The 20,889-nt window shown below is 36.6% G+C and overlaps 1 protein-coding gene across 1 annotated transcript; it reads left to right on the forward strand.

Annotated features, from left to right (window-relative positions):
* The first annotated feature begins 18,301 nt into the window (after positions 1 to 18,301).
* LOC141694862 (AAA-ATPase ASD, mitochondrial-like) lies at positions 18,302 to 18,853 on the forward strand. Its single transcript, XM_074499236.1, has one exon. It carries the CDS (start codon positions 18,302 to 18,304, stop codon positions 18,851 to 18,853), a length of 552 nt encoding a protein of 183 aa, XP_074355337.1.
* The last annotated feature ends 2,036 nt before the right edge of the window (positions 18,854 to 20,889 follow it).

The raw sequence follows: 20,889 nt of genomic DNA on the forward strand, positions 1-20,889 counted from the left end.
ACCCGTCGTTTATAATCGACGTCAACAATTCTCAATAATCCATAATATTATTTATCCTTTTATACAACTTACATCCCAACACCAATCACAACTAATTATTTAAGTCCGAAAATATTTTACATAATTATTTTATTTTATTTATTTATAGAATTTAGGACTCAGAACATCGTCATCACCGACCACCGTCCACTCATAGCGACTCATCGCGGTACGGCGGTAAAATTTCCGGGGTACCCGATAATTCGGATTCCAACCAAAATTTCACCGATTTTTTTTTAAATTATTTTTTTACTGCACGGTATTTTATTTCACAAAATCAGTCAAAAGAAATCCCTACAATAACACAAATTAATTCATATTAAACCAACTGCACAATAATTAAGCCCATAATTAGAGCCCACTACTAAACCCAACTGCCAGGCCCAATAACAGGCCCAACAGAACCAACAGAATCAAGCCAACAGAATCCAACACAGGGAAACAGCACAGCACAGGAACCATACGACCACAGCACACACGCGCCGTGGCTCGCGCGCACACACCGCACATAACACATACAACTCACACTCACAACACACACAACACACACAACACACACAACACCACACAATACACACACAATCACACACAATCACACACAATCGCCTACCCCCGCCACCAACCGGAAATCGGCGGCAACAGCGGCCAGAGAAAGGAAGAGACAGCAATGGAATACAAGAAACCAGGCAACATAGTAATTACCGAGAGGAGGTGGAAGCAAGCGAAGGAAGAAGAAAATGAAAAAGGAACCGAGAACGAGAGAGAAGAGAGAGAGCAACAGGGAGAGAAACAATAGAGAGATGATGTTTTAATTCTCCCCAAAGCCAATTGCTGACACGTATCTGTTAATTGGATACGTGTCAATTTCTTTTATAAGATTTTGACACGTATCCCAGATATACCCGGGAACTGAAATTTTGCCCCGAAAACTGAATTTAACGAAATAAGTTGCGAATAAAACAACCTCCAAAAATTACGAAAATATCTTTAAAATATTATAAATATCCCGAAGTAAATAAAAACTTAATTTCGAAATTTTTAAACAATTTTCAAGGTACGCTTTATACCCACATTTTAATAAATAACGAAATGACGCACGCATGAAACGATTTTCGAAAATTTCCAAAATAATTTTAAAATTCTCCGAATAAGACGAACTTAATAAAATATAAATTTCATAATTTTTAAAGATTCCCATAAGTAAATATGGATTTTAGCATTTAGCACACTCAGAAAATCATTTGAAAATGAATAATTAACAAAATATTAATTTCTCAATTTTATAAAGTCCTAAAAATAATCATTGAAATTATAAAATTAGAAAACCAATTTTAAAGACAACCCAAATATTTATGGAATTAAAATTACAATAAAGTCACTTTTACAAGCAAAATAAAATCACATAACTCACCAATAAATCACATAATTCCAATCCCACATATCAACAAATCATAATTATTTAAATAACAATCAATAACCGCTGCCAAAATTAATACACATCTTTTATTTATTTACTTAAACTTTTATTACACTTCCAAATATTAGAAATAAAATTAAAGTACACGAGTCGTTATATTCCTTCCCCCTTAAAAAGATTCTGTCCCCAGAATCTGACTCATCTAAACAAATGAGGATATTTATCAAGCATGTCTGACTCAAATTCCCAGGTAGACTCTTCTACTCGAGGATTTCTCCATAAAACTTTTACTATAGGAATTGACTTATTTCTAAGGACTCGTTCCTTACGGTCTAGGATTTGAACCGGTTGTTCTACATAGGATAAATCTGGTTGAAGCTCAATCGGTTCATATTCTATAACTTGATTCGAATCAGGGATATAGGGCTTTTACATAGACACGTGGAACACATTATGAATGTGCTGCCACTGCGGGGGTAACGCAACCTCGTAAGCAACCCTTCCCACTTTCTTCAAAACCTCAAAAGGGTCCTATGAATCTAGGGCTAAGTTTACCCTTCTGACCAAATCGTACTAACCCTTTCCAAGGCGATACTTTTAGTAACACCAAAGCTCCTATCTCAAAGTCCATGTCTTTCCTATGCAAATCTGCATATTTTCTTTGTCTATCTTGAGCTGCTTCCAATCTTTTCCGAATCAACACTAGTCTGCTGAACCAACTCAGGGCCTAACACTTTCTTTTCTCCTACTTCATCCCAGTACAATGGTGACCTACACTTTCATCCATACAAAGCTTTATAAGGTGGCATCCCTATACTGGCATGGTAGCTGTTATTATATAAGAACTCAATCAAAGGTAGGTGCTCATCCCATTTACCCTTAAAATCTAGAACACAGACTCTCAACATATCCTCTATGGTCTGAATTGTTCTTTCACTTTGGCCATCCGTCTGAGGATGATAGGCGGTGCTCATATTTAATTTCGTTCCTAAGCACTCTTGGAATTTAGTCCAAAACCTAGAATTAAATCTAGGGTCTCGATCCGATACTATAGAAACAGGAACTCCATGTTTGGTAACTATCTCATCCAAGTATAACTTCACTAGCCTTTCCAACAAATACCTCTCATTAATCGGAAGGAAATGCGCCGACTTAGTCAATCTATCAATGATTACCTAAATAGCATCATGATTCGCTCTCGTCTTTGGCAATCCCACTACAAAATCCATAGCAATGTCTTCCCATTTCCATTGAGGAATCTCCAGAGGTTGTAACAATCCACTCGGTCGTTAATGCTCTGCTTTCACCGTCTGACACACGTGACATTTACTTACCCAATTGGCAATATCCTTCTTCATTCCTGGCCACCAAAAATTTCTCTTCAAATCCTGGTACATCTTGGTACTACCAGGGTGAATAGAAAACCTAGAGTTATGTGCTTCCTGCAATACTGCGTTCTTTAACTCTGTTACATCAGGAATCCATACTCTGGACAAAAACCTATATAAACCTTGACTATCTTTTTGAGTACACAACTCTTCTCCTGTCAAAGTATTCAACTCTTGCTCCATAACTCCTTCTTGACATCTTCTAATCTTTTCCATTAAGGCCGGCTGGAAAGTAATTTCATATAGTTGCTCTTGACTTCCGTTAGATCCTCGAACTTCAATTTCCATTCTTTCTAAGTCCCGTGCCAACTCTTCCGCAATCTTAATCATATTCAGCCTTTCCTTTCTACTCAAGGCATCAGCCACTACACTGGCTTTACCTGGGTGATAATTAATCAAACAATCATAGTCCTTAATCAACTCCAACCACCTTCTCTGCCTCATGTTCAGATCTTTCTGCGTGAATATATACTTCAGGCTCTTATCATCGGTGTAAATATCCCATTTCTCTCCATACAAGTAGTGACACCATAACTTTAAAGCAAATACTATAGCCGCCAATTCAAGGTCATGAACTGGATATTTTTGTTCCTGAGGCTTTAGTTGTCTAGAGGCATACGCAATCACTTTGTCATGCTGTATTAACACACATCCCAATCCTTTCAGAGAAGCATCACTGTAAATTATAAAGTTTCCCGTCTCATCTGGCAATGCTAACACTGGAGTCGTCACTAATCTTCGTTTTAACTCCTAGAAACTCTCTTCACACTTTTCTGTCCAAACGAACTTCTCATTTTTCCTGGTCAACTTGGTTAGTGGGGATGCAATCTTCGAGAAATCTTTCACAAACCTTCGATAATATCGTTCTAATCCAAGAAAACTTCTTATTTCCGTTGGTGTCTTCGGTCGCTCCCATTTTGATACGGCTTCAATCTTTACCGGGTCTACTTTGATACCTTCTTTACTTATTACGTGACCAAGGAACTGTACTTCCGTCAGCCAAAACTCACACTTAGAAAACTTAGCATACAACTGCTTTTCTCTTAACTTTTGAAGGGCAATCTGCAGATGCACCACGTGATCTTCTGGATTCTTCGAGTATATGAGGATGTCATCAATAAATACAATAATAAACTTATCCAGATACTCCTTGTATACCCTATTCATCAAATCTATGAAAGCTGCTGGCGCATTCGTCAATCCAAACGACATTACTAGAAACTCGTAATGGTCATACCTTGTTCGAAATGCAGTCTTGGGGATATCCTCGGGCTTTATCTTCAATTGGTGGTAGCCAGACCTTAAGTCAATCTTTGAAAAGTAACATGCTCCCTTAAGCTGGTCAAACAGATCATCGATCCGCGGAAAAGGATATTTATTCTTTATCGTCAACTTATTCAGCTCTCTGCAATCAATACACAATATCATACTTCCATCCTTTTTCTTCACAAATAACACTGGAGCACCCCAGGGGGAAACACTGGGTCGAATAACTCATTTATCCAATAACTCCTGAAGTTGCTTAGCCAATTCTTTCATTTCAATCGGGGCCATTCTGTATGGAGCCTTAGAAACTGGTTCAGCTCCAGGTATCAAATCAATGGAAAACTCTATCTCACGATCAGGTGGCAATCTTGGTAATTCTTCTGGAAAAACATCAGGGAATTCTCTTACTACAGGGATGTCATCCAAAATAGGGGTCTTTTTCTTCGTATCCACTACATGAGCCAAGTACGCTTCACATCCTTGTCTCAGCAATTTTCTTGCTTGCATCACTGAGAGAAACTTCCTATCTTGCCTCTGCCCTTGGTAACTGATCCTTCTATTATCTGAGGTGTACAGAACAACTCTCTTTTTCTTACAATCAATATTTGCCCTATATCGAGACAACCAATCCATACCTAGAATAACATCAAAGTCTCCCAACTCGAAGGGTATTAAGTCAACAGGGAACATATACCCCGAAATCTCTAGGGAACAACTAGGACAAAATTGTTTTACAAGTACTCTATCCTTATTAGCCACTGCTATAGTTAAGGGTTCCTCTAAATCTTCTAGCATCAATTACATTTTATTCACACAACTCACAGATATAAAAGATTTGGACGCTCCCGAATCAAACAAAACATTAACAGGTACGGAATTTAGAGTAAGCGTACCTGCAACCACATCAGAATCATGAACTGGAGACTTCTGGGTCATCTTAAAAGTCCTAGCTCTCGCAGTACTGGTTGCTGGTCCTTGAGACAGACTCCTTCCCGCATTACCTTGGGTCACTGACTTGCAATTCCTAGCTGTGTCCCACTTTGCCGCAACTAAAACAAGTAACTCCTTGAATCTCAGACTTACACTCCGTGGAATAGTGACCTTTCTGTCCACACTTAAAACAATTAACATTCTCTCGGCACTGTCCACTGTGCTTTTTCCCACACGTCTTACAATCAACTACTCGCTTACTCATCCTCGTCGGGGCAGAGTTAACTGATGTTGTACCGGGCTTAACTTGGGGAAAGTTCTGCCCTTTAAACTTTTTATTCTTATTTCTGCCGAACCAACGCTGAAACTTTCGACTTGCTATTCCTGATTCTGACTTTGCAGTTCCACTTTCAAATTTCCTTTTCTTTTCACCCTGCTCCTTTGCAGCTAACTTTTGATCACTCTCTATCACCAGGGCAGCCTGAACTACCAAAGTATATATCTTGAGTTGTAAGGCTACAACTCCACTCCTTATTTCTGGCTTCAACCCTTGTTGAAACCGCTTCGCTCTTTGGGCTTCTGAACTCACATATTTCGGTGCTATACGGGCCAACTCTTTAAACTTCGCTTCATATTCCGTGACACTCCTATTTCCTTATTTCAGCTCCAAAAACTCCATCTCCATTTGACTTTGGAGACAAGCTGGAAAATACTTTTCCAAAAACAACTCTGTGAATCTGGCCCAGGGAACTGGACCTTCTCCTTCTAGGGCTCGCGTAGATTCACACCAATAATTCGAATCATTTCTCAGAAAATAACTAGCATAATCAGTTTTTAAATTCTCACTCACCTTGGTGAGCACAAATGCCTTTTCCAATTCCTTTAACCATATCCTGGCAGCAACAGGATCTACCTCTCCTTTAAACTCTGGGGGCTTCACTGCTTGAAAAGACTTAAAACTAACACCTTGATTTGCCCCTCTCATCTCATGCTGCTGTTGGATTTGTAGTTGCTGCTGTTGGATTTGTTGTTGTTGTTGCTGTATGAGCTGCTGTTGTTGTTGTTGCTGTTGCAATTGTTGCTGCTGTTGCTGGAATTGTTGTTGCTGTTGGGCCAGCTGTACAGTCTGCTGACGCAACAAGTTCATCAAATCACTCATGGAAGGATCCCCAGCAGATCCGTTGTTGGGCTGAGAATTTTTCTTTGATGGAATCTCCTGAAACATAATAGTCATATATAAGAGAATGGATTGCTCCAGCAGTTTATATTTATGCATCAGGAGAGCGTTGCCACTAAGACAATATTCTCATCCCCCATATAATTGGATCCGTCCTGAGTGAATGATTATAATCTAAAAATGCCAGCAACAGAAACAACAATAATAATAACAACAATAATAGCAACACACAATATGTAAAACTGAATAATAATATAAAGCAGCTGAAATATAATAACCAACAGAATCCAACCAGTACAACTGAAAATCCAAATACAAAGAACCATCCGAATACACGCCAAAATTGGCTGTCATAACAGCCTCGCCTACTACAACCCATCACAACATAATGTACATATACAAAGTAAACAACCACAGAACTCCTAGAAGTCAACTCTGAGCTCTGCATCCCTCTACCACTGCCACCAATGGAACCTAGCTCAAATACTAGCCAGTTCACTAGGTCCTGATACTGCACAGCTCTGAACTCTGAACTAATGAAATGGTCAACAGACCTAGCCCTCTCTACAGCCATCTGGGTCAATGCTCTCACACGGGCTCGCACCTCAGGGGAAGGGGCAGAAATACCCTGAAATGGTGCAATAGGTACCTGGTCCATATGGGCAGCAAACTCTGGACTCTGATCTCTGATAAAGGAAGTATTCACCGCCCTATGGACATGATAAGGGATCGGTGAAGAAATACCACTAGAGGCCACAGGAGGTGCCGGAGGTCTCATTATAGAAGAACTGGGACCGCAGCCGGGAGGGAAATCCCTAAAAGCAGACACAGACCTACGTACCGAACGAGGACGAGGACCAGATCCAGGAATGTCTCGAGGCACAAAAGAAGGGACTGGTGGAGGAGGCATAGGGGTCTCCTCGACAACTGCATCAAGGGGTTTCTCTGAATCTGAGCTATCCGAATCAGAAGCCCGAGATGGAGAACTCAAAATCGCAATAGGCCATTGCCAACATAATAAATATACAGGCAAGACACAACCAGGTCAAGGCAATTCTATCAAAACATTTAATAGATGCCAGGGTAACGCCGTCGGAACCCTTGACTGACTCTAAAGGTTTGCTCCTCTATATGAGTTGCTGACTCACACTTAAAGACTCAAGCTATCACCTACTTAACATAATCCCTAACCTGAATCAGGGACTTGAACCTGTAGCTCTGATACCAACTGTGACGGCCTCAACCCCGGGGTCAGGAGTTGACGTCACTAAACACAATTACCCAAAAATTATAACAACAGAGTTATTATTATTAAAATATACTAACTTGACCCCAAACCAAGATCTGATCCAGGTTCAAGTATAATTCAGGTTTCTCATTATTACAAACTTTTTATTCACTATCTACGACACACTAACTTTATTCAGCAACTCTTCAGACCTCATGGTCTGATACAAACTACCTCAGAGGAGCCAGGTCCAGAAGGGGCGGGAACACGGGTCGGTCTGACAGATCTTCTAGGCATCTGCGAAATATACGTAACAGTTTGCAAGGGTGAGCATAATCGCTCAGCAGTACCAAATATGAATAATATATTAAAACAATAATGTAACAATAATGGGAACAGAGCTGTAATCATGATATCAACATTTCATAATGATAATCAAAGTAACTGGATATCACTAACTAGCATGCTTTGTGAAAACAACATTATAGTGTGCTGCGTAATACCAGAGTCCAATTTTAGCATGCTAATCATTTTATAAAAACCGCTGTATCAATAAATCATGCTTTCATATAATTCACAAATCCCAATCAGATACATAACGGATATGTGAAGATAGCTGATCAGGCTATCAACACCAGACGACTCTAACTGCCATCCCATCTACCTGTTCCGGAACTCAGAGACTAGCTAGGTCTCTGACCTGCTGGACTAATCGGTTTTATAATGCGCGTAACCGAATTAGCCTCTTACGCCACCTCAATAGGCCTACTCTGGCCCCAATGTATCCCATATCTGACCGTTTTATCCAGTTTTCAAAACACTTGTACCTATCTCCTTTCAAAACCATATATTTAACCAGCACACATATAAAAATCCAGTTCGCAAATCATTTCATTCGAGATAGGTACCTTTTGAAGTTACTTCTCCCCAAAACAATTCGAAAACAGTGATTTTATAACTACGGGGGATACGTAACTTAAAATGTTTCTGTTCCATTACGAGAATAAAACATTTAGCTATTCATATACACTGAACCATAAAAGAATGGTCAGGGGTACTTGCCTTGCAACGCTTTACAAACCCTAATACCTTTCACGTTGACTTTGATCCTGGAACAACTCGACTGGGATCTACAATTATAGAATAGCCTAATTAGTTATACCGACATGCTTGATATCCTCAAATCCTAATAACCCAAATTCGATAACCCGACTCGTATTATTATTATACACATAATCATACAATTATATTTCTCGAACATAAATAGGGATATCACGTAAAACATAATTATGTATGATTACAAATATATTTTAGAAAATTTTGGCAGCAACTTCTTTATTTATAAGACTACCCGTCGTTTATAATCGACGTCAACAATTCTCAATAATCCACAATATTATTTATCCTTTTATACAACTTACATCCCAACACCAATCACAACTAATTATTTAAGTCCGAAAATATTTTACATAATTATTTTATTTTATTTATTTATAGAATTTAGGACTCAGAACATCGTCATCACCGACCACCGTCCGCTCGTAGCGAGTCATCGCGGTACGGCGGCAAAATTTCCGGGGTACCCGATAATTCGGATTCCAACCAAAATTTCACCGATTTTTTTTTTAAAATTATTTTTTTTACTGCACGGTATTTTATTTCACAAAATCAGTCAACAAAAATCCCTGCAATAACACAAATTAATTCATATTAAACCAACTGCACAATAATTAGAGCCCACTACTAAACCCAACTCCCAGGCCCAATAACAGGCCCAACAGAACCAACAGAATCAAGCCCAACAGAATCCAACACAGGGAAACAGCACAGCACAGGAACCACATAACCACAGAACACACGCGCCGCGGCTCGCGCGCACACACCGCACACAACACACACAACTCACACTCACAACACACACAACACACACACAGCACACACAACATCACACAATACACACACAATCACACACAATCGCTTACCGCCGCCACCAACCGGAAATCGGCGGCAACAGCGGCCAGAGAAAGGAAGAGACAACAATGGAATACAAGAAAACAAGCAGCGTAGTAATTACCGAGAGGAGGTGGAAGCAAGCGAAGGAAGAAGAAAATGAAAAAGAAACCGAGAACGAGAGAGAAGAGAGAGAGCAACAGGGAGAGAAACAATAGAGAGATGATGTTTTAATTCTCCCCAAATCCAACTGCTGACACGTATCTGTTAATTGGATACGTGTCAATTTCTTTTATAAGATTTTGACACGTATCCCAGATATACCCGGGAACTGAAATTTTGCCCCGAAAACTAAATTTAATGAAATAAGTTACGAATAAAACAACCTCCGAAAATTACGAAAATATCTTTAAAATATTATAAATATCCCGAAGTAAATAAAAACGTAAATTTCGAAATTTTTAAACAATTTTTAAGGTACGTTTTATACCCGCTTTTTAATAAATAACGAAACGGCGCGCGCATGAAACGATTCCCGAAAATTTCTAAAATAATTTTAAAATTCTCCGAATAATACGAACTTAATAAAATATAAATTTCATAAATTTTAAATTTTCCCATAATTAAATATGGATTTTAGCATTTAACACACTCAGAAAATCATTTGAAAATGAATAATTAACAAAATATTAATTTCTCAATTTTATAAAGTCCTAAAAATAATTATTGAAATTATAAAATTAGAAAACCAATTTTAAAGACAACCCAAATATTTATGGAATTAAAATTACAATAAAGTCACTTTTACAAGCAAAATAAAATCACATAACTCACCAATATATCACATAATTCCAATCCCACATATCAACAAATCATAATTATTTAAATAACAATCAATAACCGCTGCCAAAATCAATACACATCTTTTATTTATTTACTTCAACTTTTATTACACTTCCAAATATTAGAAATAAAATTAAAGTACACGAGTCGTTATATTGTGTACTAATTATTGAGTTTACAATATTAACTATATTTTAATTCACACTTTTAAATTAATTATAATATGTTATTTTAATATTTTAAGTGAGAAAATAAATATATTAGATTACTTGTTAATTCTTACCAATACTTTATATTAGAAATTGACATGATATTGTGAAATTATGAAATTAATGAATTAAAATTATAAAAAAGAAAAAAAAATATTTTTTTAATTATTTTCCGCCTAGACCGCCTAGGACCGATTTTTGACCGCCTAGCCCGCCTAATCTCGATTTTGACCCGAATTTTGAAAAAACGCGCAAATCACCGCCTAGGTCCGAGTCGGGGCGTTTTACCACCGTCTAGCGCCTAGGCGCCACCTAGACGACCGCCTAGACCAATTTTTAGAACACTGACTGAAATTAAAATATTTATCAGTAATTAGCATGTAGAGCATGTTGAGCATGGAGATGTTAACAGACTCGAAATTGCTAATTTTACCAGAAAATACTTTAGTTACCACATCACACAATAACTCCATTCCTTTCTAAGACCTAACCTCTTAATTTCACTTAACTTAGAAGTAGGAAGTGCATAGCCCATAGAATTTAGCATGTTAACTATATCAGTGTCTGTGTGTGGAACAGTAGCAGTGTTATCTGGAATCCTAAAGCATGATTTGCCAATGTCACTGTTAATGCAAAATTGCTTACCTTTGAGAGTGAATGTTATGGTTTTGTCAATGGAGTTATACACGGCAGTTGTCCATATCTCCTCCAAAACTTCACAGTAGATTATGGGTGATTCCAGCATAGCATAACCGAGTTTACAGCTCTTCACAAAATCCATCATCTTGTGAAAGTCTCCGGACAGAGGAATCTCCTTATTCACAAGTGCTGCAAAGTTGTTCTTTTCATAGATATATCCAGATTGAGACATTATTTTGACTACTGGTGCCATTGTTAGAGAATGAGAAATTTGTAGAGAGAATATTTGCTTTGGGGAAGAAAGGAAGTTAGAGCAATTGAATTGAGAATGATAAACGAGTAGATAAAAAATGAATTCTGCTTTTATACTATCTCAGAAATAAACTATCAAAAATAATAAAGTGAAATAAAGTAACCAATCAAAATAGATCAAAATAGTCATTTAAAAATAAATAAACTGTACAAATTTTGTCACTTATCCGTCGTGTTGTGCTTACAAACTGTAAGTATACTCGATGGATAACGTTCAGAGTTTTAACGGCTAAGATTGAGACAATTCGACGGATGAGGATAAATCAATTATCCGTCGAGTTATGAAATAATCCAGAAAAGTAACTGATTTTTATTCATAAAAAAATATTCTGACGGATGATCAAACTCGATGGATAATGAGCATCCGTCGGGATGTAAATTTTGATTTAGCCAAAATTTCATCCAAAACAGAAAAATCAATTAAGTTTCTGGCTGCATTAAAACTTGCAAAAATATCTGAAATAATTCAAGAATAATTAAGCATACCTAACTTACTTACCAACCTTGAAAAGGTGGATTCATCAAGTGGCTTGGTAAATATATCTGCAGGCTACTTTTCACTTGGAACAAAATGAAGTTCCGCAGTACCATTCATAACATTCTCCCTAATGAAGTGGTACTTGATGTCTATGTGCTTTGTTCTTGAATACTGCACTGGATTTTCAGTGATGGCAATTATACTTGTGTTATCACAGAAAATGGGAATTCTATCCACTTGTAGACCATAGTCCAATAATTGGTTTTTCATCCATAAAATCTGTGCACAGCAACTACCGGCAATAATATATTCAGCTTCAGCTGTAGAATTAGAAACTGAATTTTGTTTTTTTACTGAACCAGGACACAAGCTTGTTCCCTAGAAATTGACAAGTTCCTGTTATGCTTTTTATGTCTATTTTACAAGCTGCATAATCTACATCTGAATAACCAGTTAGATCAAAACCAGAATCTCTAGGATATCAAATGCCAAGTTTTGGTGTTCCCTTGAGATATCTAAAAATAGCTACTAAGTGAAATTCTCTAGGATCAGCCTGAAATCTAGCACAAAGACAAGTGGCAAACATTATATTTGGCCTACTAGCTGTTAAGTACAGAAGTGAGCCAACCATGCCCCTATAGCTTGAAATATCCATAGACTTTTCAGTAGTGTTTAATTCAAGCTTAGTTGTAGTGGCCATGGGAGTTTTTGCAGATGTGCAATCCATTAGTTCAAACTTCTTTAAAAGATCATGAATATATTTAGTTTGACTAATGAATATTCCATCACTAACTTGCTGAACTTGTAAACCAAGAAAGTAAGTTAGTTCTCCCATCATGCTCATTTCATACTTACTTTGCATCAATTTGGCAAACTTTTTGCAAAGTTTTTCATTTGTAGAACCAAATATAATATCATCTACATAGATTTGAACAAGTATACTAGAGCCATTAACATTTCTAAAGAATAAGATTTTATCAACAGTACCTCTTGTAAAGGGATTTTCCAAAAGAAACTTTGATAAAGTGTCATACCAGGCTCTAGGTGTTTGATTCAATCCATAAAGTGCTTTCAAAAGATAGTATACATATTCTAGAAAATTTGGGTCTTAAAAACCAGGAGGCTGACTAACATAGACTTCCTCCTCCAAATCTCCATTCATAAAGGCACTTTTGACATCCATTTGATAGACCTTGAAATTGGCATGAGCTGCATAGGCTAAGAAGATTCTGATGGCTTCAAATCTTGCAACAGAAGCAAAGGTTTCATCAAAATCTATTCCTTCTTGTTGACAATATCCCATAGCAACCAATCTAGTTGTGTTCCTGACCACTATGCCATTTTCATCCATCTTGTTTCTGAATACCCACTCGGTGTCAATTGGATTCTTTCCTTTAGGTTTGGGTACCAGCTTCCATACCTTGTTCCTTTTAAATTGGTTTAGCTCATCCTGCATAGCTAAAATCCAATCAGGATCCAGCAAAGCTTCTTCTACCTTCTTTGGTTCTTCCTTAGATAAAAAGCTTCTATATAGACATTCTTCTTGAGTTGCTCTCCTTGTTTGAACTCTAGAAGATGCATCGCCAATGATAAGCTCAAAAGGGTGATCTTTAGTCCATTTTCTTTAATGAGGTAGATTAGCTCTAGATTAAGAGGCCTCATTGTTGTCTTGATATGTGACTGAGTTTTGATTATAAGAAACTCCCCTAAATTTTTGAATCTTTGATTTGATAAAGGAGAGCTTTCTGTAGGTGATCTATTCTGACTTTCAGCTTCTCTTAATGTTCTGACGGATGAAGCACTTTGTGTCCCGACGGATAACACAGATTGTCTCCCGATAGATGAAACATTTTGTTACTTGACAGATGTTGAATTATGTGCTTCATTAGTTGTAGATTTTTCTGCATTATCCTTACTCACTATTTCTTGATCACTTTCATCATCACTGTCATCACTAACCATCTCCACATTATCAAACTTGAGGCTTTTATGGAAATCTCCATCTTGCAGTCCTTCAATCTTTTTGTCATCAAACACAACATGTATTGATTCCATAACAATGTTGGTTCTTAGATTGTAGACCCTATATGCCTTTCCCACAGCATATCCAAGAAAGATTCCTTCATCTGCTTTAGCATCAAACTTCCCATGTTGATCAGTTTGACTCCTCAAGATATAACATTTGAAGCCAAAGAGATGAAGAAAATTTAGAGTTGGCTTGTTCTTGAACAATTGGTAGGGTTCATGTACTTTGCTTGATTAACCAAAGAGATATTCTGAGTGTAGCAGGCAGTATTCACAGCTTCAGCCCAAAAATATGTTGGTAACTTTGATTCTTCAAGCATTGTTCTTGCAGCCTCAATAAGAGATATGTTCTTTCTTTCCACTACTCCATTTTGTTATGGAGTTCTTGCTGCATAAAACTCATGCATAATCCCATTCTCTTCACAAAATAATATCATCACAGAATTCTTGAACTCAGTTCCATTATCATTCCTGATTCTTCTTACCTTAATCAGGATGATTGTTGACTTGCCTTATGTGATTGATGATGATTTCACTAGCTTCATCTTTAGACTTTAGGAAATATGTCCAAGAGAACTTTGAGAAATCAGCCATAATTACTAGGCAAAATCTTTTCCTTGAGATGGACAACACATTGACTGGTCCAAATAAATCCATGTGTAACAATTGCAAAGGTTCTTCAATTGTTGAATGAAGCTTCTTTCTGAATGATGCTTTGATCTTCTTTCCTTTCTGGCAGGCATTACACAATCCATCCTTAGTAAACTCCACTTGAGGAATACCTCTAACTAGTTCTTTCTTGACAAGCTCATTCATGGCCTTGAAGTTTAGATGGGACAGCTTCTTGTGCCATAGTCAACTTTCATCTTGACTTGCTTTACTGAGAAGACAAGTGACAGATTCTGTATGGATGATTTAAAGTCAGCTAGATACACATTTCCATTTCTTACTCCAGTGAGAACCACTTTGTTGCTCCTTTTGTTTGTCATAACACAGGCTTCTGAATCGAAGGTTATTGAGTTGCCTTTATCACAAAGCTGGCTGATACTCAATAAATTGTGCTTGAGACCGTCCACTAGGGCAACCTCTTCAATGATGACATTGTCTTTTGAAATCAAGCCATATCCCACAGTATAAACCTTTCTGTCATCTCCAAAAGTAATACTTGGGCCAGCTCTTTCCTTGAACTCGGTGAGCAGGGTAGAATCTCCAGTCATGTGCCTTGAGCAACCACTATCCACATACCAAAGATTCTTTCTATTTCCCTACACACGTCAAAATCAAATCAAGTTGTTTTTGGTACCCAAGTTTCCTTGGGTCCTGCCTTGTTAGCTTTCTTCTTTGGTCTCTTAAGTTTGATCTCATTTGACTTGGGAATTTCTGATTCATCCTTAATCATTTGAGTTGGACCTTTAAAACCAGTCATTAAAATAGAATTGTCATGCACATTTTGATTAACAGGAAAAGGCATGCTATTTGAAAACATGTTATTCCAGTAAGGCATGCTAAATGGCATTTTAGGCATACTAAATGCAGCTTAATAAGGATTAGGTGCAAATGGCATATTAGCAAATTGTGCATTCATATTCTGAGCAGACATAGCATTCATAGGCATGGTAGGCATAGCAGTCATGTTGGGAAAAGAGGGATACAGCTTCTACCTTCATTTCTTTCTCCTTCTCTAACTCAGCAACAAGTGCTATGGACCCTCCTTTCTTCCTTCCTTTCTCCATCCTCTCATCTTGCTCTATTTCAAGCTCATAAGTTTTTAGGATGCCATGCAGTCTCTCCAAGGTGAACTCCTTATAATCCTGACAATTTCTCAATGAGACTGTCATTGACTTCCACTCTTTTGGAAGAGATATAAGGAATTTGAGGTTAGAGTCATTTGTTTGATAGACTCTTCCTTGCAACTTTAGAGCATTTAGTAGCTTTTGAAATCTACTAAAAATATCAGTGAGAGACTCACTTTCTTCACAGTGGAAATACTCATATTGTTGAATCAGTAACTGTATCTTGTTCTCCCTTACTTGCTCAGTACCATCACAAATAATTTGGATTGTGTCCCAAACCTCTTTGGCTGTTTTACAGTTAATGATGTTATCAAACATATCACCATCAACTCCATTGAACAATATGTTCATGGCCTTCTTATCTTTCCTGACTTGCTCAATATCAGGATATGACCACTCATGCCTAGGTTTGGGAACAGATGGTTCATTGCCAGTTACAGCTCTCATTGGTACATGAGGACCTCTCTCTATGCAATCCACATAGGCTTCATTTTGAGAAAGAAGATGGAGGTGCATCTTCACCTTCCAGTGGTGATAATTGTCCTTGTCTAGAAATGGAATTTTGACTCCAACATCCTTCTTGTTCATCTTGCTGTTTGTTGTGATCTTTACACTCTTTGTACTTCAAGAGCTTGCTCTGATACCAATTATTATTCCCTAACAATACAACAAGAATTACAGAAGGGGGTTGAATGTAATTCTGGCTACTTCTACTTTTTCAAGATTTTAAAATAGTTCTAACTCGACAAATATATAAGTGTTTGATTTGCAGATTGCGGAATGAAGTAGTTATATAAATTAAAACACAAAGTTATAAAAACACAAGCTTTTAAAACTTTCTGGTGATTTTGAAAGTATCCACCAGAGATATATATATATATATATATATTGAATGAGAAATTTGTGAAGCTTGAATAGCTTAAAGCTGCTTACAAGTAGAACAAACAAACTACAGAGAAATTTTTAACAAGTATAGCTTTTTCTATCTCTCTTTTTAAATATGTTTGCTTAGTTGAATATTCTACAAGCTACACTTGGTTTATATATCACCAAGTTTATATGACAATAAGACAAGATAATAAAACATAACATATCTAGTCTTACTCCATGCTTCTACATTACTCTATTCCAGCATCTTTGAATATCTTCATAATAGCATGGAAATGGTAATGCTTCTTTGTTCTCATATTCCTGCTAAACAGGCTGCCACATTCCTTTTGCAAACACCCAACGCATGTGACTATGTTGTCACTGTCAACAGATATTTGAATTTGATCAACCGTCGGGTACATGTTTGTCATCCGTCGGGTAGCTTTGTTGATCATCCGTCGGGTACATGTTTGTCATCCATCGGGTAGCTTTGTTGATCATCCGTCGGGTAGCTATGTTGGTCATCCGTCGGGTAGCTATTTGTCACTTGAATCCATTTCACTTACACAGAATTACAAGACATCTCATATTTATAATTAATCAATCTATTCTGCATATCCACTAGTGGTCAACATGACTCAAATGCTCCTACAGAATATACAGAAAGTTGTTTGCAGGAATGTGGTACAGATCTTATTTTTACATAAGTTACTCACCCGGTGGATGTCAAATTATCATCCGTCGAGACTATATTAAATCATCCGTCGGGACTAGATTTGATTATCCATCGAGTGCTATAAAATTCACTAAGTTAAATCTACTAAGGTGTTTTGTTTAATTTATCATCAAGTTCACAACATATTCCTAACATTACTTTTGTATTTGAAAAAGGTTTTGAGGGTATGAGTTTTCTCGAAATAAAGCTCTTGCCGACTAATCTTAATAACTTCTACTAAATTCCTATAGTTATGGGATAACTAGGAGTATCCAAATTTAAGATACTCATAACAGATCACACTTAAATCAAGTATTCTACAAAGAGACGCCCGTGAGGCAAAAGCACAATCATATTGAAAAACTACGATCTTAGCGTGTGACTTTCACCCCTACCAGAATGAATGGACTTATTCGGAAAACAAATATCGTGCATGAAACTATTATTTCAAAAAAAATTCAAATAAGAGGGAAAAAAATTTTAGATTGCATAGTCATTTCAAAACTCAGGGTCAGGGCCGGTCCTGTAAATTAGTTCCCAAAATCTTACTTGTCAAATTTTTATTGCTTAAATAAATATGGACCCCTACATTTACATCAAAATCATCAATAAAACTATTTCATAGTACCACATGAGCCATGACACATTAGTATGTAATCATTTTTTGTACTATTTTTTATCCTCTCCTTTAGTCATTGCACAATGCTCCAAAGTAGTCCCATGTATAGAAAGTTTAGAACGAATCTGAAATTCTTGCGGGGTCAAAAATGAAGACAAAGATCAACAACTAGACAATTACTATGATCCGCGGAACCTTCCATATAAATAACTGAAAATTACGATTACAGACTGATTGGTCTTTGCCCTATTATATAAATAACTCCCATAAGTGTTATATTTGGTCTCAATTTGTATATTTATATACATCCCTCTCTCTCTGTTTATAATCTATATTCTTGCAGCAAACTCTTCACTGAAGAGTCTTCACAGACCATAAAATTTTTCCACATTTACTAAAGAATATGATAAGTGCTGAAATGTGGACTAATATAGGATCTGTGCTTGCAAGCCTAATATTTGTGTGGGAAATTTTCAAGCAATATTTTCCTTATGACATTAGCCATTTTTCTGAAAGATATGGTCATAAACTTGTCTCCTTTTCCTACCCTTATATCCAAATCCCATTTCATGAGTATTCTGATGATGGTTTTGATCGTGGCACAGCCTATGTCGCAATTCAGCATTACCTGGCTGCCAATTCTTCGGTCACGACCAAGAGGCTCAAGACTGATTCCGTGAAAGACACTGAAACGCTTTTTATTAGCATGGATGATCATGAAGAGATTACTGATGATTATCAAGGGATTAAAGTATGGTGGGCTTTTAGAATGACTATGCCTAAGGCGCAATCCATATCTTTTTATCCCCAAGAGGATGAGAAGGGGGTTTATACTCTGAGTTTTCACAAGAAGTATGTCATACATCAACAGGTTTTAAAGACGTATAATAGAAGACATAAAAAGGGTAAAAAGGTCATTGCAGCAGATGAGACCAATTCGGTCATTTCAGAATAATAAGATAGGGGGAGAGTCAAGGGTTAGGTTTATGAGAGTATTATGATATAGTTTTATCTAATCACCTTGTGAGAGAGCTGAACCTCTCAAATTGTTGAGTAGTCCTTAATATCGTTGTTCTTGGTATGTAAGAGGTGCAATTAAACACTTCTATATACAATCAGTACTTTGGCTTGCTTTATTTTTTTGAGTACTATTGATAAATTGTGTAGTTAGTGTTGGAAGTTTATAACAAGTGGTATCAGAGCATTTCGCTCCGATGGGGCCACCGACGATGGTGCAAAGGCTGGATCTAATTGAAGTGAAGTTAATGACGATGGATGAATCAATATCAGAGGTGGTATCAAAGGCTGTCAAGAAAGCGGTGGAGGTGATGAAGCATACAATGATAGATGTTTTGATGGAGGGTCAAGGAGTAGCAACAAAGAAGCTAGGGGCTGAACTTGAAGCTATGTCAGGTCATCTGGAAGGGAGAACTAACCGCAACTGCGAGTACAATGAATCTCTCATCAATACGATGTGTAATAAGCAAATAAAGTTTCAATAAGAGGTACGATCCAATCTCACAAACTTACAGTCCTTACAAATGCCTTTATCAGAAAAAATAGATGTGAACCTGAATCATACATCAATTGAGTCTTTGGGTGCGACTCTTAAAAGAGATATGTCCTAAGTCCAATCATGTATGAGGATTTAGGAATAACTTTTTATGTAATCTGTTTTGATTTCATTGATATTAATAAAAGACTTGTTTTATTTTTATTACGGGCTCTATCTATTTAAGTGTTTAAATTAGATTTACCATAGTTTAGAGTAAAGCTTTTTATGGATTATGATGAGATCATAATAGTGAGACCTAAAAGATGATAACTCTAAACTTAAATAGTTCATGGTCATAGGATTACTAACTGGTAATTAATAATCCGCAAAGATCGGTACATACTATGCTTGCTTCATTATGAAGGATGTTTGTTCTCATAGATATTTGTGTGGTGACACTATAGCTAGTATGTAGGTGCTTATTATAGAATAAGTTCACTGAACATGACTCGCACAGCTGAACAACTGATGGAGTTCACTTACGTGTCAGCAGTTGTTCACATAGTGATAGTTGTACAAGTATCCTTAGACTTGAGGTCATCATAGTCATCTTGTGTACACTGAACTATGCTTTGGTTTAGTTCTTAGTCTCCAGGGACAATTATTTGGGCTCTACCGGGTATAGGAATTTGTACACGAAGATAGTGTATGATCAATAAAGGATCTACCCCTTCCAGTGAAGGAAGAGAATGTTCAAGGCTGATCCACTTATGCTAGTTCAGGAATCTCTGGCCAGAGTGAATGAAATTAGAAAGGAGTTTCTAATTTACATAGAACTGAGAATAGTAAATGGGAAAGCAAATGATTAAATTAGATAGGCTTGACACAAGATCCATGCCTTGTATTTAATCAGGATATTGGAGGGTAGAAGGAGTTAATTGTACGGTAACTATTTACTGAATAGGTTCTTGGTATTCTAAGTAGTGAATTCGTATTATCCGGATAGTCGCGATATGCTGAGAAGTATCCCTCACGATGTAGAATAAGTATGATTAATTAATTAATCATATTTAATAAATTAGAGAATTTATATAAATAATGATAAAATAGTTTTATTATTATTTATTTCTACTACCGGCTTAATATTGAACCTACAAGGTCACACCATAAAAGAGAATGATTTAATGGTGGAGTAATTAATTAATAATGGCTAATAATTATTTATTTATGAAATAAATAATTAATTGGTAAATTTAATAATTGATTAAATGATATTTAATTGATTATAAATTAATTAAGAAAAGTTCTTAATATTATTAATTAAGAATTTAATTTTTGGAAATTAAATCAAGAGAGAGAATTATTTCTAAAGTGTTTAGAAAAAGGAATAATAATTAAAAGATGTTTTAATTATTAATGTGAATAATAAAAATATTTTATGGGAAAATTTCAGCTGAATTTTTTTTCTATAAATATACTATTATAAACCCTATTTT

Source organism: Apium graveolens, chromosome 2 (genome assembly GCF_009905375.1).
Source record: "Apium graveolens cultivar Ventura chromosome 2, ASM990537v1, whole genome shotgun sequence".
Classification (NCBI taxonomy): domain Eukaryota; kingdom Viridiplantae; phylum Streptophyta; class Magnoliopsida; order Apiales; family Apiaceae; genus Apium; species Apium graveolens.